This window comes from Archocentrus centrarchus, chromosome 13, assembly GCF_007364275.1.
Source record: "Archocentrus centrarchus isolate MPI-CPG fArcCen1 chromosome 13, fArcCen1, whole genome shotgun sequence".
NCBI classification, from domain to species: domain Eukaryota; kingdom Metazoa; phylum Chordata; class Actinopteri; order Cichliformes; family Cichlidae; genus Archocentrus; species Archocentrus centrarchus.
Window position 1 is genome coordinate 13,007,443 of NC_044358.1, and position 22,698 is coordinate 13,030,140.

Consider the following 22,698-nt stretch of genomic DNA (forward strand, 5'->3'; position numbering starts at 1 on the left):
TACATCCTGAAAATCAGTGTCAGAGCCGGGTCAGTGAAAGCGCACACATCCTCATTAATATGTCATTTAATAACTTGTGTTCAGCTCAATGACTGCTGCTTGATGTTTGAAGACGGTTCAGTTTGAAATGTTAGAACACATACAGGTTTCTGTATCTATGATGGCAGCCATGATGCTTAAAATTAAATGCTGTTATTAACACCTGAACTTATAAATGGTTCTTTGTACAGTTACAGACTTTAACTGGAATTCAGTTAAGAGACAGAACACAGTTTTCAGTGACAGAGATCCAGCTGTATCATTGAGGTGAATTGTGTTGTAATTAGCACACAGGGTGCGCTTGAGTGAGCTGCATTAATGTTTCATACTGTTGGTGAGAGGCGTTTAATAAAACCAGATGCATAAAGCTGGAGTTTGTACCTGTCAGTGCGCTCAGGGCTGCAGCTGAAATTCATGTAACTCTTTTAAAGCATCAGAAAATAACTGCTGTGTGCACAGGATGAGTCACTCAGCTTATTTATGTACCACGATCACCTGAATGCATCATCCAAACTGTGCTGCCTTCATCCGTGTGTAGGTCACAGTAAAATCCTGAGGAACCAGCACGATGTCCTTTAAAGTTTTATTAACCTTAGATCTGAGCTTTTAGTCTACCTGGGCTCAGTCTAAATCAAGTTTGTGGTGATAGCATGGTTAAGTGTTTTTTTCATCATTCGTATCCACATGGATCTGGACGTTCTCTCTGAATAGATGCGTTTGTCATATGTTTTACTCTTTTTAAACGCCGTCAGCTTCTCAGGGCCTGCAGGTGGAAATGAACCTGTGTGGCTGAGTCAGACACATTTACATGATGTTCAAGATACTGAAACTGAAACAGAGTTTAGAGCAGTCTGAGCTTCAGGCTCACAGGCTCAGCCCGCTCTGAGTCACTGTCCACGTCTGTGACAGTAAATTACAGAAGTCAGACTCACAGTTTGACACTAAGGTGATGTGTTGCTCAAAGTCCATGTGTAATAAAATTGTGCGAGTTTATTCACATCTGAATGCTTTACTTAGGTGTCGCATCCTGATTGGTTTCTTTTGCATCAGGTATGAACACCAGCCGTTTGTCTCCTGCCTGGCCGGCCTCTACGGCTGCCAATGGAGGCGATACCAGAGAGCCCGGGCCCAGCCGGGAGAGTGCTGCTGCAGCAAGGTATGCACACACACACACACACACACACACACACACACACACACACACACACACACACACACACACACACTCTCTGTAGGTTAGTTTGCTGATTTGTGCAGACAGTATTGATTACCCAGCAGGTTCTCCTCAGTCTGGTCTCCTGACCCCAGCTGTCAGTAACTGCTTTTTCTATGAGAAACTATCAGCAAACTATTAGAAAAGGACTCAGTTAAATCAGATTACAGGCTGAGGTTTGCATTCTTTTGCCTTGAGAAGGAATCCAGGTTTTTGGGGAGAGATTTGAGCCTCAAAAACGAGAGAGAAGAACAGAAAAAGATCATTACAAAACTGCAGGTTTTACACTGAGTGACTTCAGAGCATTTAAGTGTCTGTGTAGAACAGTGACGCAGGGTCGGGCGACCTCTGTGTGTCAGCACGAGAGTGCGTGTTTTTGTTTATGTCTTTATACACAGAGGTCACACAAGAACTCTGCAAACCACAACACACACACACACACACACACACACACACACACACACACACACACACACACACACACACACACACACACACACACACTCTGTCAGCTGCGTTTAAAACTTGGTGATTGTAACCTAAGCATCGGGGAGTTTCTGTTCTAGTTATGAATATATGGTTCACCTTTAAACTGTCTTCAAGCTTCTTTAAATGTGAAGCCTGTAAACACCACAGCAGAGTGTGATAAATCTGTAATGGGGTGTTTGTTTGGACGTCTGTGTGTTTCACAGGTGGAGTGTGGCAGTTTTGGCCTCCTGATCCTCACCTTTTTCCTCAGTTTTGTGTTCCTCTACTTCTGGAGTGAAGCCCAGAACGACTACAATGACTTCGATTGGTGCGTCTCACACTGAGCACACTGACAGATGTTGGCACATGCTCACACATTCATGTCAGGCTTCAGTAACGTAGGCCTGGAGACCTTCTGGAATGTGGGATCCCCAACCGGTTGGCAAGTGGTTGCTGGGTGAAATCAGTCACTAACAGGGTGCTGCACCGAAAACCTTGTGACTGCTTTGGTGGCTAGCATTGATGCAGTCCCCTGTAGTTTGCATGGACTAACACTAACTGAGCCCTGAGCAGCAGTGAAACTGAGAATGTGTTCCTTCAAAGTAAAAGTTATCTTACTGCTAAAACCAACACGTTTGAAAAGGTGCAACTTTTACCTTGAAGAACTGCCCTGATTCCCAGGTTTCACTGCACTCCTCACAGCTTCACAGCTGCTCAGCGGTTAGGTCTCTCGGCCTGTGTGAACGCGCAGTTAGCTGAAAGTCTCAGTAACATGGAGCCGTGGGTGTAGAGCTGCCAGAGGAAATAAAATGCAGTTGAAATTTAATCCTCAGTGAAGCATATTTGATCCAGCTGTAGCTGTCATAAAGCATGCTGACTAATTGAAGATGCCAATTTATTAGAGACAGTGGGTTGTGACAGTGCAGTTTGTGATAATTACCTTTAATTGTTTGTGTTGTGTTTGTGTCTCAGGATACTTTTTCATCGGGCCGCTCTCCAATGAGTCATGCTCATGTACCAGAAACAAATATTCCCCCTTTTTAAAAGGTGCTGCTCAGAGTTTCACTCTCTTTCACACATTATTGTATTATTTCAGTACAATACATAGTTTTCAACAGAAGTTCAAAATGCATGAATTGGTTCTTTTCAGGCACTAAAAACTACTCGGTCAGATTTGGGAAACATGGTTTGAGTTGCTGCTTCTTTTTGTCCCAGCTTTGTGTGGACAGCATGCATGAAATATGTATCACTGACAGATTCGTGCTGTTTGTGTGCACAAACATAAACACACCTGCTGTTTCGTGGCTATCTGAGGACAGACGGCTTCACAGAGGCCAGAGCTGCTGTGGATCACGCTGTAGGTGGTTCCTGCTGCTGCTGCTACAGGTTGTTTTTTCCACCTCTTCAGGTTTAACTTTGGGAATCTTGGGTTCTGGTTCCCCTGGTCGCTGGTCCTGCTCGTCATCGCTGCAGCTCTCTTCACATACATCGCCCTGCTACTGGTATGAACACCAATTTCAGATTTCAGATCACCTGTAACCTGGAAACGCAACAGAAACCCAGCAACAAAGAAACAGGCTGCCATTTCAATTTCCTGGCAGTGCTGAGAAAACCTTTGCAGAACAGCTACGACAGTGTTCTTATCAAAGCTCTCCTGTTACCTGTGCCCTCCTGCAGGCAGGTGGCACAGTAACAACAGCAAAGCACTGAATTGTGACTGGTCAGTTGGGCTGTGTTTCTGCTGTAAGCTTAAACGTGTTGCATTAGGCACACACTGAGTCCCAGCAGTGTGTCTGCCTGTTAGAGAGAAGTCTTAGGTTAAACTTTCACATAAATCATGTGAAGGAAGCATCTGCATTAACAGCTTTGATATAAATCTTTTAGCCTTTGGCTGTTTTGATTGTCCAGATAAAAGTCCTTTAATAATGACATCAATGAGGACGTTAAACACAAGCCGAGTTGGTTCTTGGTGTTAAAGCTGTAAAAGGTGCCTTTAACCTGCTTTCTAATGAATACACACCTGTTCAGGTGCTGGCGGTGTGTCTGCTTTCTGAGGGTCAGAGGTTGTACCTTCACTGGAGCCACAAGGTATGAAGACAGAAATATAAAAAAGCATGAACGGTCTGTGGTTCTCTGGGCCTCATCAGCTCTGTGTCTTCCTCCTCTCCATCAGTCCGGCATCGTGGTGACGTTGGTGTTCTCCGTCACAGCCACCGCCATCCTCTCTGACCTCTGGAGTAAAGAATGGCAGACCCTCCTCCTCTCCCTGCAGGTGAGTCACAATTAACACAGCATTTTATTCACATAGTACAGTTAATACTGGAGTCATAAATATCAGAAGAGAAATTCTATATTTTAACCATTTTCTTTCCATCTTCAGGTCACGGCACCTTACCTGCACGTGGCTGCAGTGTCGCTGATGGCGGTTCTTTCCTGGCCAATAGCGTTGCATTTCTTCCGCATGAACAAGAAAAGTAAGCGATGTGGTTAATGTGCATGTTTTTGAGCTGTAAATATCACATAAATATAACATATATAAGCATATACAGAGAGTCTAATTAGCTGGGTTTGGAACTTTTTGATTATATCTCATATGCAGATCTGCATCCAAGTCAAAATCATATGAAAAGCTGGTAAATATTTGATATCTTTTGTTGGAAAACACACCATAAATACACACTTTGTTTTCAATTTTTAAATATAATAAAGAAAGAAATGCTACTCTTTATGTCAGTTTAGACCGTCCCCTTTAGAAAAACCATAGCAGATGGTTCTGAAAGAGAGAGGAGAACAGTAAGGAGCAGCCTCTCAGTACAGTCAGGGAAATAAAGGCTGAGTCCAGGGGAAATGACTTCACTGGCTTTTTGACTGCAGCAGTCCTCCTGAGCTGATGAACCTGGAGACCTCCCCCCACCTGCCCTTAGAACTGTACTTTGTTTTTATTGGTGTCTCAGCTCTGCCCCTTCAGCTGCCATCTGTTTCCTCTTACCTGTCTTCAGGCTGGTTTCTGTCTTGCGTGATGTCCTTTCCTCTCCGCTGAATGGCTTTGACCTCTGTGGCTCATCTTTTGTCTCCATGGGTACTGCCTCTTGTTGCCATGGGGATTGAGCAGGCAGAAAGATGCAGACTCATGCCGGGGAGGGGGGGGGGGGGGGGGGGGGGTCTCTCCTGGCACAAAGAGATTGTGTAATCTGGCTCAGTCCTCTTCAGTGTATCGAGATAAACACCGGTGCAAAGTTAAACTGCACACAGAGAGATCTTTGAGGTCAAGTCAAGTCAAGTCAAGTTTATTTATAAAGCACATTTAAAACAACGACGTTGACCAAAGTGCTGTACAAGATCTGTAACCCCAAGGACTATACTAAATAAAAATAAAAATATATAAATAAATAAATAAAATAATAAAATAAAAATAAATAAATAAAAACATTAAGAACAATAAATAACATAAGAAAATTAAAAATTAAAACGTTTAAAACAAGTACCATAAAATACCATAAAACAATCATCTAAAAGGAGGTAGCACTGCAGCCAAATGCCAAGGAAAAGAAATGTGTTTTTAATAGAGATTTAAATGTGTGTATCGTCTGAGCTGTGCGGATATGGAGAGGTAGATCGTTCCATAGCTTTGGTGCTGCTGCTGCAAAAGCTCGATCACCTCTCTGTTTTAGTCTAGTTTTAGGCCTCTGTAAGAGCAGCTGGTTCGATGACCTCAGAGCTCTTACAGGGGTGTGACAGTGAAGCAGCTCAGACAGATACAAAGGTGCCAGTCCGTTTAAGGCTTTAAAAGTAAGCAATAAAATCTTAAAATCGATTCTAAAACGGACAGGGAGCCAGTGAAGGGATGACAGGACTGGGGTAATGTGTTCATGCTTTTTTAAACCGGTTAAAAGACGAGCTGCCGCATTCTGGACTACCTGCAGGCGGCGCACAGATGATTGATCTATGCCAAAGTACAGAGAATTACAGTAGTCCAGGCGGGAAGTAATAAAAGCATGAATAACTTTTTCCAGGTCCTGCTGTGGGAGATAAGGTTTTACCTTGGCAATGACTCTGAGTTGGTAAAAACTGATTTTGGTAACAGCACTTACTTGCTTCTCCATTTTAAAACTACTATCTAAAATGACACCCAGATTTTTCACAGCATCACGACAGTGAGGAGCCAAATGACTCGGAGTGCCAGAGGAGTAGCTTGAGGGGTCAAATTTACCAAAGCATATGACCTCGGTTTTGCTTTCATTAAGATTTAGGAAATTGTTTCTCATCCAGGACTTGATGTCACTTAGACAGTTCAGCAGGGGTTCCCATGGATCTCTGCTGTTCAGTTTGATGGGCATATATACCTGGATGTCGTCAGCAAAACAGTGGAAACAAATATTATGTTTCCTAAAAATCGACCCTAGAGGCAACATATACAATGAGAAAAGAATTGGGCCCAGAATGGACCCCTGAGGCACTCCACAAGAAAGCTTTGCTGTGGTAGAAAAACAGTTTCCTAGATGGACAGAGAAACTTCTATCAGTAAGATAAGATCTGAACCAAGTCAGAACCGTGCCTTTAATGCCAATTTCATGTTCTAGGCGGGATAGAAGGATCTCGTGGTCCACAGTGTCAAAGGCAGCTGACAGATCTAGAAGTACTAAAACTGCAGGACTACCAGAGTCCACAGTTAAAAGCAGATCGTTAAAAACTCTTAAAAGAGCCGTCTCTGTGCTGTGACGCATTCTAAAACCTGACTGAAACTTTTCCCACATTCCATGTTCACTTAAAAATGCTTGAAGTTGCTTAAAAACAACTTTTTCAAGAACCTTGGATAAAAATGGTAATTTAGAAATTGGTCTGTAATTTGAAAGAACATCAGGGTCAAGGTTCTTCTTCTTGATTAGAGGCTGTACAACTGCATGTTTAAAGGCAGCTGGAACACAACCAGATGCAAGCGCACTGTTAATCAGAGCGAGGATAGTTGGTCCCACTGAATCAAAAGCCTCTTTAAAAAGGCGAGATGGAACACAGTCTGTGGGAGAGTTTACAGGTCTCATATTCTGAATCACCTCCTTTAGTGTGGAGAGTGTGACAGGCTCAAACTGCTCAAAGACAGCTCTGCTGGGAGGAGGTGCAGATGAGTCTGTTTCAGCCTGAGGTGATGAAGGCCTGAGGGCAGAAATTTTTTCCACAAAAAATTTCTTAAAGTTTTCGCACAGTGCAGGACAGACCTTGGCTTGGTTCACATTACAGCGAGGATCAGCGAGTGAATTAAAAACACTAAAAAGAAAATGAGGCCTGTGACTGTTACTTGAAACAATGTTAGAGAAATAAGCAGACTTTGCATATTTTACTGCTTTCTGGTATTTCAATAAACAGTTACGCAGGATCTCTAAGGAGACATGGAGCTTATCCTTTTTCCACCTTCTCTCAGCGCGTCTGCACTCACGTCTGAGAGCGCGGGTTGTCTCATCCAGCCAGGGCTGGGAGGAAGGTTTGGTGCGTTTGGTTGTAAAAGGGGCAATACAGTCCAGTACAGCAGTGCAAGCAGATATAAAAGAGTTAGTGAAGTCCTCGGTATTCAGGCTCAAGCAAAAATCCAAATTGCTTAAGTCAGAGTTTTTAAAAGCAGCTGCAAAATCAGCAGCGCATGAAGAGTTAACCAAGCGCACACGACGTGTAGAGGATACTCTATTTATCCCAGAGCTGGGGAGCGCTGCTGTAAATAAAACAGGAAAATGGTCCGATATACCACAGTCACGTATCCCTGTGATGCAGACTCTAAGTCCATAAGACAACACCAGATCCAGTGTGTGACCTTTTTCATGAGTGGGACCACACACGAGTTGTGTTAAGTTAAAAGAGTCAATAAGCGAGGCAAATTCTTTAACCAGTGGACCACTCTCACAACACACATGAATATTAAAGTCGCCAACAATTAAAATACAGTCATATTTTAGTATGAGACCCGTCAGCAAGTCAGCAAAGTCACCGATGAAGTCCTTCGTGCACTTCGGTGGTCGGTAAATCACCGCGCAGAGCACCGAGGGGGAAGAGTTTATCTCCAACAGCTGCAGTTCAAAGCTGGCGTACAGGTCTGCCGAGACCTGACGACAGCGAAAACTGCATTTAAATATTGAAGCAAGTCCTCCACCTTTTCCAGAGATCCGCGGGGAGCTGAAGAAAGAACAGCCGGGTGACGAGGACGAGCTGTGTGCCATAACTCTAAAGCAGTGCTTCTCAAATAGTGGGGCGCGCCCCCTTTGGGGGGGGGGTGTGGTGCGCTATCAGGGGGGGGCACGTCTGACCCTGGGGAACATGCTTTTTTTTGCTGTACTAGAATAAAGTGTAATTGCACATCCACAACAGTAGGTGGCAGTGGCACTCTCATTGTCAGTGTGCGCAATAAGTAAAAGCTCTATGGTGCACGTTTTCTTTTTTTTTTTTTGGCCTACTCACAGCTAGAGCAGGCTCTGCCGCGACTATTTATAGTCGCACCGGGGGCGCAAAAGGTTTTCTTCTTCCTAGCGCTGCTCTAAAGCCTTAAACTTATCAGGATGTCCCAGAGTCACTGCCCCCTGCTGGCCACGATAAAGAATGCAGATTTTTTTTAGACTCGTATTATTAAAGTTGGTCTGTTTTATGCACTCAAACAGATTCTGTTAACTTTTTTGAGGCAGGTTTGGTTTAAACAGTGGAAAGGATTAAAATTCCTGTGATGATGGTTCGTGATGTTTTCGGGCAGGTTGTTCAAAGAGGAGACAGACGGCAGCAGCGGGAGCGTCTGTGCTTAGTCATGCTGAGAGTGAGAGGCTGACAGAGGAGCACCTGCTGACATTTCCCAGCAGGCAGAACTTCAGTCTTTCTTTCATCGGTGTGGAAGTGTAACCTCGGCACAGAGGCCGCGTCACGCCTTTAATCCTGTTCCTGTGCAAAAGGCCAAACCTTCACTCTGCGTTTTCAGGCTCTGATGACAGACATGCCAAAAACTAAGAACCAGAGAAGAAGCTGAGAAGTGTTTGTGCAGCATTTCACTGATTTGATACGGCACTGTGCAAAAGTCTCGAGTCACCCCTCATTGAGCTCTAAGGAACTGCACTTCCTGAAGATCTTTTAAAAACAGCCCTTTTCAGGACAGCAGCCACATGGCTCGAGGTGCATGGAGATAAAATAAAGCACGAGAGCATTCTAGCAAAAACTGTAACAAATCTAAATAGTAAAGAAAACATGTTAACCCCTTCCTGCCTTCCACACTCCATGGTACAGTCCAATCAGCTGATTAAGAATGGAAGTCAGGTGGAGTATCCTCTTCATGAACCCCCCCCCCCAATCAGAAATGGACCTCAGAAGAGAGAAGTGTTAATAAATGCCCAAAACAAACTACTTTAAAACCGCCAACACCCTTAAATACATTTAAATATGTTACATACTGATAACTCATTCAGTGAAAAATCATTTAACGAAGTCTTCAGGAAATATCAGAGATATAAAATGATACATAGTGAAGGCTGCAGCTCAGAGCTCCTTCACACTTTAATTTTGGACATTGGCTGCTTTTTCACTCACCTTCAGTCCAGTCCTTATATCTGAGCACTGACCTGTGAATTATGCAAGCATAAAAAGACACTTAACTCAAAGGTTGAACTGGTGTTGTGTCTGCACATAACAAACAACAAGCAAAGAATCCATTTAACCTTTAGGAACTTTGTTACCAGCAGCCAAAGATAACAATGTGATGGGCATCATTTATTGATTTATTTAGCACCAAAGAGTTTGTGAAGCTTGGCACATCTCTGCCCTGGTGGAGGGTGGAGAGTGGGCCTTAATCATCAGCAGCAGATGAAAACAGTCCAGCAAAGACCTGAGATCCATCTGACCCTTCAGCTCATCCACTCACTGTCTGCCTGTTAGAAGGTTAAAGGTGGTCCTACTAAATATGGACTTTCAGGCTTGTTAGAACTGTACAAACTCTGTTTGTACCTTAAATGCTGCATTTCCATTTACGTCTGCACCTATGTTCATTTTCCCACCAAGATATAAAGAAATGAAGGGTGGCAATAAAATCATTTTATTTTGTTTCCCTCTTTCAGCCTGACTAAAGGTTATGTGGCTTTCCTGGCATCACTTTTAATAAAGCACTGTATTAAATAAAGACTGGTCACACAGTTACAGGCTGACTGTGCAGTAACTGTCTAAATAATCAGCTGTTACGTTCAGTTGCACAGAGGAAGCAGCTTCGATGCAGAGGTCAGTTATCTGTGAAGATGCGCAGTGTTAGCTGGTGGTAGCTCAGCCTCTGCTGCTTTGATGTGTCACCTTGCTGTGTTGTACAGACATATTCTGGTAGGGGGGGGATTCAGAGGCTTAGATGAGCAGGTCAGATATCCTTTATTGATCAGGGAACACCATGAAAGCACCTGATGATAAACCATACTCAGTGCTGCATGAACGTTGTTTGGATTTGTGCTCCACACATACTTCCTCTGTTGGCCATATGGCCGCTGCTGTTAAGCTCTATGTTGATCCTATCAAGAAAGATTTACTTGATATTATCCTGATTAAGTTCTGGTCTCTACTGCAGTGCACTCGTGTGAGCCTGAATTCAGACCCTTGAACATGTACCTGCTGCTATTTGGATTTGTTGGTGTGTGCGTGGCACAGAGTACAGCAGGATGTGTGTGTTCTGTGTGCAGAGGGAAGTGAGGCACAGATTTTGAGTCCAGACCAAAGCTTAAGTATTTGGACAGGAGTCTCCATCATCCTGACCTCGTTAGACCCTGTCTCATGATTTTCTTTCTTTCTTTCTTTCTTTCTGTGCCTTGTAGTCCGTCAGGTGGCTGTGCTGGCCCTCTTCCTGTCTGTGCTGTTCTCTCTGTACCTGGTTCCTCTGGGAATGTACTCGCCCTGCATCAAAGAGGCAGGAACTCTGGGACCTGCCCCCACTCTCATTGGGCACAGAGGAGCTCCAATGGTAAGGCTCAGTGGTGACCCACAGCTAAAGGAGTGTCCTGTGTCATTCATTCTCACCTGTGGCACTCTTCAAAGTGTTTGTAAAAGTGTGCACGTGATGGTCTGAACTGTGGTTTTCTGTGTGCAGCTCGCTCCAGAGAACACTGTGATGTCTTTTGAGAAGGCAGTGGAAGCTGGAGGAGAAGGACTGGAGACTGACGTCACCGTCAGGTGTGTACATCCTACTGTGATTTCATTTTACTTTATTAATTACAGAGCATGTGAAGTGTGTGTATGAACACAGTTATGCACACAGTGATGTAATATTGCAGATACAGGGAGGGATGAGAAATGTGTGGCTGAAATAAGACCATCAAATTAGGAGGGTGTGTCAATGCTACTGCTTCTTCAGCCCCTCCACCACCCCAGCATCCTCCTATAAGCTCCTGGAGGATGTGTACTCATCGATGCACACAGGAACTGGGGAGTTTCTCCTGTGATCAGTTAAATGTTAGGTATGAATTGAAGATGAGTAAAGTTCATTATTTCAGCTGCGACTGGATCCTGACTGCCGTGTGTGTGTTTCTAGGATAATCATAATTAATTGTCTCTGCACTCTCTTTAAATGCTTATGGAGTTACATTAGTAGATAATTGAGGGGAAAGATCAGCCTCTGCCTCGTCTTCACATGCAGAATATTTACCGTTATGATTCTGCTGAGGTCATCAGGTCTGATGTGCTGGTAACAGTGAAACAGGGATCAAAGGGTTGCAAGAAGGATGAGGAGGACTAAAGGGGGATAAAACAGATGAACCAATGAGGGTGGGCCAGACAGACAGAAAGGAGTGAAACAAAGTAACAAACAGGGAGATGAAGAAAACATATCAGTTAAAACAGGCCTCACACGCTAAACAGGAAACAAGCTAATATTTATCTGCTGTTTCGTAAAATAAGGGCTGTGAGGCTCATTTTGGGAATGTGCGTTTGCTGGTAATAGAGAGAAACAGCTGGTCGGTGCATCTCACGGGAACAGTGTAAAAGTTTGGAACCGTGCTTGTAACATAAAATCCAGACTGTTAACGGAGGTAAAGACTGCTCACATTACAGGACTGTAAAAACTCACGGCTGGACTTGCTGCACACTTTGACACTGACTGTTACCTGAATGCTGAAATTATCAGATCATCGGGGAAGCAGTGATCTGCAGCCGAGTCTGTCCCTTGAAGCTAATCGTACTTATCGGATGCTCGTGTGCTCCTCTCATTGCTGAGGTGATTACTGACATGCTAATCCAGTTAGCCGACAGCACCCCCGTGAGCCTGAAAACAGGAGGATCAGCAGCACTGCATGGCTCTACATTAGCGGGTTAGCTTAATCCCATGCTGGAGTCTGGTGGTGCTTTCATAAGAATGAGGTGGATGTGTGCGGTGTGCATGAATTACACTGGCTACTTGGCAGTCGTTGTGTATCTGAACTGTCTATGTATTTTGTAAAATATGCAGATATAATATCTGAATATTATCAACAACGACCAATAAAAGTGTAGCTCCGTCTCCCCCCCCCTCAGCAGATGACCCCCCCCCCCCCTGGTTCTGGTTCTGATGGAGGTTTCTTCCTGTTAAAGGGAGTTTTTCCTTCCCACTGTCACCAAGTGCTGCTCATAGGGGGTCGTTTGGACTGTTGGGTTTTCTCTGTATTATTGGAGGGTCTTTACCCACAATATAAAGCACCTTGAAGTGACTGTTGCTGTTATTTGGTGCTATATAAATAAAACTGAACTGAATCAATCCATTACAGTTAGTGCGCCCACTTTCATGGTCAATATAAATGATTGCTTCACTTCCTCTTCCCTTTTCTCCCCTGCCCCTCGTTTCGGTTCCTACTTTTCCTCCTTGACTCCTCGTGCTGTGACTCACTGAATATTTCTGTCTGTAGTTTTGATGGTGTTCCGTTCCTGATGCACGACTCCACCCTGAAGAGGACCACCAACGTCGCTGAGGTTTTCCCAAACAGGACAGACTTCGACGCCTCCATGTTCACCTGGGCCGAGCTACAGCAGCTGAACGCTGGCGATTGGTTCTTATCGGTATGACTGACATGCGCACATCTCAACACAGAGCAACGGCAGCATGTTGTTGGAAGAAAAATGCATTCAGACCTACTTAGCTACAGATTTCAGTGGGATCCAAATATTTAGAAGTCACAAACTTTGCCTCCACAAATTTGAGGTCTGTTATGCTTTGAAATGTTTTATTTCCTGCTGACAGTGACAGAAGAGGTCAGAAGAGGTCAGATTCAGTCTGCGGTCATTTGTCTTTCCTGTAACCTGACAGAATAACTAAGAATGGTATTTTTTCTCACATCACTCTGCTTCACACTTACAGAGGGATCCATTTGGTACTGTGTCCTCCCTCTCTGCGGTGGACCGCTCCCAGGCCCAGAACCAGTCCATCCCCTCACTGGCCCAGTTCCTGGAGGTGGCGGCTCGAAGCGGCAGACTCGTGCTCTTTGACCTGCGCAGGCCACCGCATGGACACCCGTACAGCCGGTCATACATCAACACCACTCTGCAGGTGGTCCAGACCCACATCAACTCCTCACAGGTAACTGAACCAGGTGGATGTACCTACAGGAGGTTCATTTCCAGACAGCATAGATTGGTTTATAGGATATATTTGTAGGTTCACTGAAAATCTCTCTGCTGCTGTTCTACACACACATTTTTTCCTCTTAATTACCTTTTTCCCATTCCTGGTTTTATTGGCATGTTCTCACTACACTGTGTGTGTCTGCAGGTGCTGTGGCTGCCGTCTGAAGGCAGGGATCTGGTCCAAGCTGTGGATCCAGACCTGCAGCAGACCTCTGGAGAAAAGGCTTCCACCCAGGAGCTGACAGACGGACACATCACCAGACTGAACCTGCACTACAGCAGCATGTCTCAGCAGCAGATCCGGTACAAAACTAATAGTCAGAGCCACAAGCACATGCTTCTCTGTTCCCTTAAATTAATAATTACACAGTACCAGGCCTGTGCAATTACACTGAAAACCTGTAAAATTACACTGCTGCTGTGCTGCACTGTGTGTGTCAGTAATTCTCACTTTCTTCCTTTTTCTTTACTTTTGCCATAAAAGTCAACTTAATTTAAAAAAAAAGAAAAACGAGTTAAAAACCCACTTTTCCCCCCACAGTCTGAGGAATCACCCGCTCCATATTAACCAACGCAATTTTAATTATGATTTTTGCATTGATCAAGCAGCCGTACTCTTTGTGACAATTAAATAGAGACTTAATCAGCTGCTGCTTTAGGCTTTGCCTGAGCAGATGAACTTCAGCTGCACTGTGCTGGACTGCATGAGGTGATGGACGTCCTCGTTCTGCTCTGCAGCCTCACTGAGTTCAGGGTTCTCCACCCGCTGTGGGTTCTGAGGCCCTGCAGAGCAGAAGGATGCTCAGACGTTCTCCTTCTTCTGTTTATGCACCAGAGAAAAAACACTCATAGTGTAAAAGGTGACTTTGATAATGTCCCAAACAAATCCTGTGAAATCTTGTTAGAAAACCAGCAGATATAATGACCTCCACATTATGCAATCACAGCCGTCCCTATTTATACCCACTGAGAGAAACTTGACATTTTGAATCGGTCTCTGGTGTTTGCGTCTGTTATGTAACGCAGACGCTCACGGCCGCCGCGTCCTCGGTGACTCCATCTCGGTGCTCGTAGAATAACTTGAGGGTGTGAGAGGGAGGGTAAAGGGCGGTGTGAGAGCTCCTCACTGCAGGAGTGAGGGAGGCAGTGGAGGAGGTGCAGAGAGGAGATTGAGAGGCTCTAAGTTTTCCAGCAGAACCATGTGGGAGGGAGTCGTGCATTAACAGCAGCTGTAGGAGAACAATCTGGAAAAAAAGATGGTGCAATGAGTCACTCACAGTTTTTAGTACAACTTACACAAATACATTTGCCTCACTGATTCATCTGAGTGCAAACAGCTCAGCTGTGATGGCTGCTGTAGAGTCAAACTGTGACTGATCATCTTAATCTGAGCACAGAGCATGGGCCAAACTTTGTAGTTCACTGACTTACTGCAATATAAAGTCTCCAGTTTGAGTCCCAGTAGTAAAATTTTCTTTGAGTTCATATTTCTAAAGGCAGAGGAAGTCCTCTATAACTGCTCTTCTCTCCAGGAAGTACCGCTCAGTGAACATCAGCACCAACCTGTATGTGATCAGTCAGCCGTGGCTCTACACGCTGGCCTGGTGTGCCGGAGCCCAGTCTGTGACCACCAACTCCATCCACATCCTGTCCAACATCAACCAGCCACTGTTCCTGATGGTGAGCAGGTTCAAGTCCCGACTGAAGATATGATAGAGATCTAAAGGAGAGGGTTACTGACTCTGAGTTACAGCATGTGTGTGTCGTATCATTCATGCTTCATTAATGAGCTGATTAATACTCACTGAAAACACCACTGTAGGTTTTTAGGCTTGTAGCAGCTATCATGAGGTAAGGCTCTGAGTACCTGTGAACGTTTGTGTAAACCTGTCACCTGCAGCAGATCATAAACAGACTGAAGTCTCTTATTAAAACATTAAAGTTTCCTCTTCTTCATCTCTGACCAACAAATCTGAGGACTCATCATCTAATCGGTGCTCTCTGTGTGCAGACCCCAGAGGAGTACAGTCTGATGTGGATCCTTACTGACGTGGTGTCAGCCGTGCTCATCACTGCAATCTTCATATTCCACTGGTATGAACACACACACACACACACACACACACACACACACACACACACACACACACACACACACACACACACACACACACACACACACAGTGAGTTGTGTGTTGTTGGGGTGGTGAAGCTGTGCAGGGCTGAGTCAGTGTGGCTGCTGTTGACTTACACACGATTACTTTATGGATACAAAAATCTATAAATATGTGAAGAGCGCAGTGATGTGAACTGTCAAAATTATTATTTTGTTGACTTTTTCTCAGTCATGCTTCATCGCCGTCCTTCGTGTTCAGAGCAGCTGTGAGACGGCTCATTGAGGCTCTGCTGTTTCTGAACGTTTTTACTTGAAAAGAAGCCACTCAGAGGTCAAAGGTCAAAGAGGCCCTACTATGATGTTTTGCTAATTATTTGCTTGATTCTCTCCGCCTGTGATGACGGTTGAGCTTCAGAGAATAAACATAGATAATAAATATTATTGATGTGTGCAGATTCACTCACAGAGGGTTATGTTGGTGTTTGTGTCACATGAGTCACAGTCTCAGCTTCTTTCAGCAGTGATGCTGACACAGCCCGACTGCAGGTTTATCACTGATCTCTGCTCAGTATGGGTCACACTCAGTTTGACTGGAACAGATTCCTTTAAAGGTTTATTAACTTTGATTATCCAGAAATGTTAAAGTGAGCTTTTCCAAGCTGCTTCTGTTTGATTCTAACCAGCAGCCCTCAAACTGAGGACATAAAGAAAGTTTGAGTCGTCTCTTCACTGATGAGGCCTCACAGAGAGACGCTCCTCTCTGCATTATTGTTTTATTTATGCATCGTCTCTTTCATCGTCGCCCTTTCTTGAGCCTTTTTATATCCCGGCTTCAGTCGAGGCTCAGCCGTCCATCTCACATCAAAGCAGTCGCAAGGCTGCATGCAGCATCAGCGTGGCAGACACAGACACACACCTGGTTATGCTCTGATCTCTGTTTGGTGTGTGTGTGCGCAGGTGGAGAGAGCGAGGCCTGCCCTTCTGGTCCGGCAGCCGTCAGACTCACGAGAATGGACCGTACAGCAAGTTCAGGACAGGTAACGGCAGCGTTTCCTTCTCCCGTCTTTGTGTGTCGCATCAAACAGCAGCTCCAATCATCTTATTGAATCCACTTACATTTTATTCATACCTTTTTATCTGCCTGAGAGAACAGTAAAGTCAGTTAGAGAGCGGCTCTGCAGATAAAGCAGGTCGTTGGTTTGATTTCCGGCCTTTGTGGCAAACCCAACCTGGCCAAACTGTTAGTTTGAGTTCACTGTTGAACCCTCTGACATGTCTGGAGCAGCTTCAGTTTCCCTGCATGGATGTTTGCTGATGTGAGGAAATGATGAATATCCAGCTTTTTGGGTTTTTGCTCAGTGATCAGTCAGAAATAAGAGAAACTCTCAGCACATCCACCAAACCAGGAAGAACCCGAATGTTGTAGCTTGTTATCCAGCAGGCTGTGCTGTGATCAGTGGCTGTGTTATGAATAGCATCTGTGCATGCAGTGATCTCCTGCTGTGTGTTGTGTGTTAGACTCCTCAGAGATCATCTGTGTTCGTTGGAGCCCTCTTCACTCTGACCCTCCTCCTGGAGCCCTTGTCTCCCTCCCCCTGGTCTTCAACCCATGAGCTCCTGCATGCCAGCCCTGCATGTGATCCCTTCAAGAACCTTGTATGAGTCGTGATATTGTTCATGCTGTACAACTTTCTGTGTTTCCTGCTAAAAAAAAGAGCCCATAAAAGCCAAAAACCTGATTTAAGTTTCTCCTGTTCGAGATCATCTTCTCCTGCACCCCTGGACCGGTTTCAGTGCAGCTGCTGGTTTTAAATCCCTCTGCAGGTGTGCTGTCCTCTGCTCATACATTCGTACCTCTGAAAGGTCCAAACAGTCCTTCAGTTTTGATTTTTACTTTTTGGGCATTTTTCATCTTTATTGGACAGTGCAGCAGTGACGAGCAGAGAGGACAGAGAGCCTGATTAACCAGTGAGCTAAACTGGTGCCCAGGTTTAGTTTTTATATTCAATTCTGTTCAATTTTATTTATAAAGCACCAAATCACAACAAACAGTTGCCTCAAGGTGCTTTATAATGTAGGTAAAGACGCTACAATAATACAGAGAAAACCCAACAGTCAGAACGACCCCCTATGAGCAGCACTTGGTGACAGTGGGAAGGAAAAACTCCCTTTAACAGGAAGAAACCTCCAGCAGAACCAGGCTCAGGGAGGGGGGGTCATCTGCTGAGGGGGGGGCTGAGGGGAGAGTAAAAAAAAAGACATGGTGTGGAAGAGAGCCAGAGATTAATAATAACTAATGATTAAATGCAGAGTGAAGTATAAACAAAGTGCATCATGGGAACTCCCTAGCAGCATAACTAAGAGATGGTTCAGGGTCACCTGATCCAGCCCTAACTATAAGCTTGATCATAAAGGAAAGTTTTAAGCCTAATCTTAAAAATAGGGAGGGTGTCTGTCTCCTGAATCCAAGCTGGGAGCTGGAAGGAAGTGCATGTAGGCAGAGCTGGTGAAGAGGCTGGGAGATGATCAAAAAGTCCTGCACACCACAGGTCAGGTCTTTTCCACTGAGCATTCTCCCTCAGCCACCTCACCGCCTTTGAGGACTCTTACAGTAAACTGCTGGAGGCCCGGTGTTCGTGGCCAGCAGTAATCTGTCAGTGAAATTCGTGTCAGGCTGGATCAGAAGCTAACTAAACTATCAGGGACACACCTGAGAAGATTATGATGATTGGGATACATCAGGTTTCTGACTTTGATGGGCCTGTTGTTTGTCAGTCAGTATAGATGAATTAGAAAACTAAGATAAGCTGAAATCATAGAACATTCGCCCTTCTCAGGTTTAGCTGCATTGATGTCCAACATCATTTAAAATCCCAGCACAGAGCATTTGTTTCCATTCTGAGCTGAATGAGTTCCTACTGAAAGTCATTCATTCCTTCTCTGCATATTGCAATATGTGATTTGCATGAATATTTAACACATCCAGATTTGCCTCCTGCGTGCTGTTTGAGAATAATAAAACATAATCCCTGCAGGGTAAATGCTTCCATCGAGCTCAAACTCAGCGGCGTACCTGTGCTGCTCTCACCTGCAGTCCTGCCTCTGTAACTGCTGCCTGTACTGAATCCCTTTGTTTGGGTGTTTGTGTTCTGCAGAGCTGAGCGACGTGTGGTCCATCTCCAGCGTCACCGTCCGGCCGGATTTACGGAGCATGCCGAATTCACCCAGCACCCCTCACCTCCCCACCATCACAGAGGAGTGAGGGGGAGGGAGGAGGGGATAAGGACCAAAGGGGTGGAAACTTGTTCAGAGTGTGATGAAGCCCCATCAAACTTTCTGATCTTAAGCTTTTGTTATTTCATTCATTGCTGCTTATAATAGTCAGTCTATTATTTAGCATCAGTTTAACGCCCACAAACTCGATGTGGCTCGATGGGACTGACAGCCAACGCAGCCTCTGTCACCACATTTAATCCAAAACTGTGAGCGGTGCAGAGGTTTCTGACACAGGTGAACAACAGCTGGAAATAAAAATCCTTCATTTACCATCAGAGACGGAGCAGAGAGAGCGTGGACACGAGCCCCGGCGGTCTCCATGCTGTAATCTCACGATGCCACTGAGCTCCTCAGTGTGAGGACATTAAACGGAGCAGAGGAGGGCGTTTCCATCTCTGCTCACTCAGCAGCAGCTCAGCGATGGAGAAACTGAGCTCCACCAATGAAAGAAGAAAAGAATGAATATCTGCAGCTGCAGTGATTCATCGGCTTCGTGTTCTTGCTTCTGCTGATGGAGGAGGAGAATCTCTGAAACACTGAGGACTCTTACATATAAGCTTCCTCATTTTCAGCTGTACAGACATCAGGTGCATCAGACTAAACCTTAAACCATGTCTTAAATGATCATTTGTGATTCGGTGTGTGAGCTGATTGACTGACAGAATGAATGTAAAGGCTCAGGAAGGCACTGTTAGTGTTAATCGGTGGGGCTGTAGATCCAGCAGGCCAGGAGACGATGACCACCCCATCGAGAGAGGAGGAGCTTAATCTGTGGTAATATAGCATCATTAGTGGGTAGGTTTATTTTTTATATTAATAATAAACCTGCAGAATAAAGAATAACTAAACCTTTAAGGTAAATGTAGAGGTGCGTGCTGCAGGTGTTGCTGTTAGAGAGCGTGACAAACGTGACAGCAGTGACACACTGAGCATTCAGCCTGTCTGCATCCACGTTTCATCCTGTTAGCTCAAACACAGCTGGGCGGTTCCAGGTGTGAGGATCACCTTCCTTCATGTTGCTGAGCAGCTGATTAGACGCTCAGTGACTTTGAACCTCTGAAGGTTCACAGCGTCACTCATGGCACCTCTTCTTTGTAGCGTGTGTGTGTGTGTGTGTGTGTGTGTGTGTGTGTGTTAAAGGCAGATTACAGTTTATGGATTTGTGAGTCCAAGTGATGATTTTCTCATCACATGTGAAGCATGAAGCTCCATACGGACATCTGCAAGGACAGCTGTGCATCCGTGACCAGCCTTAATCCTACCAGGAACGTTAGAGCAGGAACATCGATATCAGAGGTTTCACTGACTTGATGCTGAACTCTGATCAAAAAGTGCTCCTTTAGTTAGTTTTTTTTTTTTTTGGAGGAGTGAACCCTGACCCCGTGTCTCTTCGGTAAATCTTCACAGAAGTTTTTTGACACTTTTTTCTTCTGTGCCAAACGTCCTGGCCCTGAATCTCAGATTTTTAATGAATTCTAAGACTTGAATGAATCTTTGGAAATGTTTTAATTTCTGATTTTGTTGGAAACTGGGCTGAAGGAGACTTGAGGCCTTTGTTTGTGTCCTTTGCCACACTTCAGTCCCACGCTGGGGCCCACACTGTCCTGGCTTTGGTCCAGTTAGGGTCCAAGTCTGCAGTCAGAAGGTGACACAAGACCTCCGAATGATGAATTCATCTTGAAATAAAAGAATCACATCTGACTGTAAACATGCTGTGCCGTGATATGAATGTGTGCTTTGACAGTGTGTCACTGGCTTAGCTTCAGTTATGAATCCCTGTAGCAGCACCTCCATATTTATTCCTTTAAATATGATGATTTCCACCATAAGACTTCACGTGTAGCTCCGGATTTTCTTTGGAGGTCGATTCTTCTCCGATGTGTTGGATTTCACTTTTACTTTATATACATTTTTTTTCTTAAGTTGTTTTAGTTGAAAAGCATCCAGAAGAACAGGTGGCACAGCAGAGGCTGAAAGCAGCATTAATAAATCTGTACAGCATATTTATCAACATGTTAACTAAAATCTACTCAAAATCATCAAATGCAGTTTGTGACCAAAGAAAGCTGCTAGAGTACCTTTGTGTGAGTCAGACCTGAAAATGCAGTTCATCCTCCTCTAGCTGGGCACACAGCGCCACCTGCAGGCAGGTTGTCATGCTTTTTAAGGCTCCACTGAGACTTCAGGCCAAGCTGGGGGGGTTAATCAGTTTGAAACGAGCTCCTTTCCGCCCTTTAAGCATACTTTCCTCTGATTGGCTTCCCCTCTGCAGGTGAGTGGGGCTATGCGCTGACATCATGCTGAACCACAGCTAGGAAAAAAAGAATTGCCTGAAACCATTAAAAAATGGATGTAGTTTGCCACTGCAGAAGTGCCTCAAAACTGCATTCTTTTTAAAGGCCAGCAGGGGGCGATACCTGTGGTTTCCATAGAAGTGTGTGAAAATGGCGCCCTTTCTCTGTGAACACGTTCCTGATGGCTTCTTGTTTCAGGTCATATTGAATACACAGGGTTAATTATTAGTAAATGGATTATTAAAGTTGAGGGTGAACTCACTGGCTGTTGATCACAGGTTGAGTGTTTTTGCAGATTCTTGCTGTTTTACATCGTTCTCACATGCAGGCTGTCTGCATGATAGTCAGTAAAGATGCTGCAAGCAGACTTAAATTTGTGTGTTCAAACTTTATTACATAAAGCTTATCACTGGTTAATATGAGCCACATTTCATCCAGACTCATGAGCAGAATTATCGTGCATGGTTAAGTTTCTCTGCAAAGCTACAAACAAAGGCGTTGATGTTTTTTTCTAACTTGGTCGTAATCAGTAGCATCTCTGCTTTGCTGTCCTCATCCCTGCAGGAGTGTTCTTAAACCAGGCATTTGTTAGGTGTTGGTTACCTTTTCAGGCAGAGCTGTCCTGATCCTGGAGTGCTGCACGCTGAGGTCCTGCTCGTTAGCTGCTCGTTAGCTGTGACTCATCTTTGAAGATGTCGTATATGTGAGGAAGTCCACATTTAAAAAACGTGCAGGCAGAGCGGAGACTAAACCTGTCAAACCAGAAAATCACTGAAACGAGGAGCGCATCAAATACGTATCGCTTCCTGTTGATTCTGAATAAGCTTCATACTGAGATCTGTGCTATAATGTAATAATATAAAGCTAGTATTATAGTGAAGCTGCTATTTTTTCACACAGTGAAATATCATTTTTTTACATCTTGTGCTGTGCTGACATTTTATTTTATGAAGGATTTTTTGTTTACTGTAACTTTCCTGATTAAACGCTATCATCTGCAATTAAAACATTAGAAAAAAAGTGTTTTTATGCTTGAAGAGTTCAAACAAATGAGTTTCAGAGCCTAAGGTTTCATTCTGCATTTTGACATATTCAGAAGACCACTATGGAACTGTCAACAAGGGAACCGTTTACCCTGCCCGGAAAAGGGTTACCGGGGCCCCACCTTGGAGCCAGGCCTGGGGAGGGAGGTCGAGGGAGAGCGTCTGGTGGCCCGGCATTAGCCCATGGTTCCCACCTGGGCGCAGCCTGAAAAGATGACATGGGCCTGCCCTCCTGTAGGCCCACCACCCACAGGAGGCATCGTGGGGCTCGGGTGCAGTGTGTGTCGGGCTGTGGCCAAGGGCAGATGCCCTGGCAGATGGATCCCCGGCTACCAAGACTGGCTATTGGGACATGGAATGTCACCTCTCTGGTGGAGAAGGAGCCTGAGCTAGTGCGTGAGGTTGAGAGAAACTGGCTAGATATAGTCGGGCTCACCTCAAAGCATGAACCAGTCTCCTGGAGAGCGGCTGGACTCTGTTCCAGTTTGGAGTTGCCCTCAGTGGGAGGCGGTGAGCTAGGTGGGTATTCTTGCATCTCCCCCGGTATGTCAGAGTTTTCACCGGTAAATAAGAGGGTCATTTCCCTGCACCTTTGGGCCGGGGAACGGGTCCTGACTGTTGTTTGCACTTATGCGGCGAATGACAGTTCAGAGTACCCACCCTTCTTGG

General features: G+C 44.9%; 1 protein-coding gene across 1 annotated transcript in view; it reads left to right on the forward strand.

The window, feature by feature from the left end:
- Positions 1-21,993, forward strand: part of LOC115789927 (glycerophosphodiester phosphodiesterase domain-containing protein 5-like) — a 38,193-nt gene extending 16,200 nt beyond the window's left edge. Inside the window, exons 3-17 of the mRNA XM_030743513.1 lie at positions 1,090-1,195; positions 1,945-2,048; positions 3,129-3,222; positions 3,749-3,808; positions 3,894-3,992; positions 4,101-4,194; positions 10,528-10,673; positions 10,800-10,882; positions 12,586-12,736; positions 13,035-13,253; positions 13,446-13,603; positions 14,833-14,980; positions 15,312-15,394; positions 16,374-16,453; positions 18,572-21,993. Of these exons, the coding sequence (XP_030599373.1) occupies positions 1,090-1,195; positions 1,945-2,048; positions 3,129-3,222; positions 3,749-3,808; positions 3,894-3,992; positions 4,101-4,194; positions 10,528-10,673; positions 10,800-10,882; positions 12,586-12,736; positions 13,035-13,253; positions 13,446-13,603; positions 14,833-14,980; positions 15,312-15,394; positions 16,374-16,453; positions 18,572-18,678 (1,732 nt within the window). The 3' untranslated portion in view covers positions 18,679-21,993. The remainder of the gene's footprint in view (positions 1-1,089; positions 1,196-1,944; positions 2,049-3,128; positions 3,223-3,748; positions 3,809-3,893; positions 3,993-4,100; positions 4,195-10,527; positions 10,674-10,799; positions 10,883-12,585; positions 12,737-13,034; positions 13,254-13,445; positions 13,604-14,832; positions 14,981-15,311; positions 15,395-16,373; positions 16,454-18,571) is intronic.
- Positions 21,994-22,698: the final 705 nt, after the last annotated feature.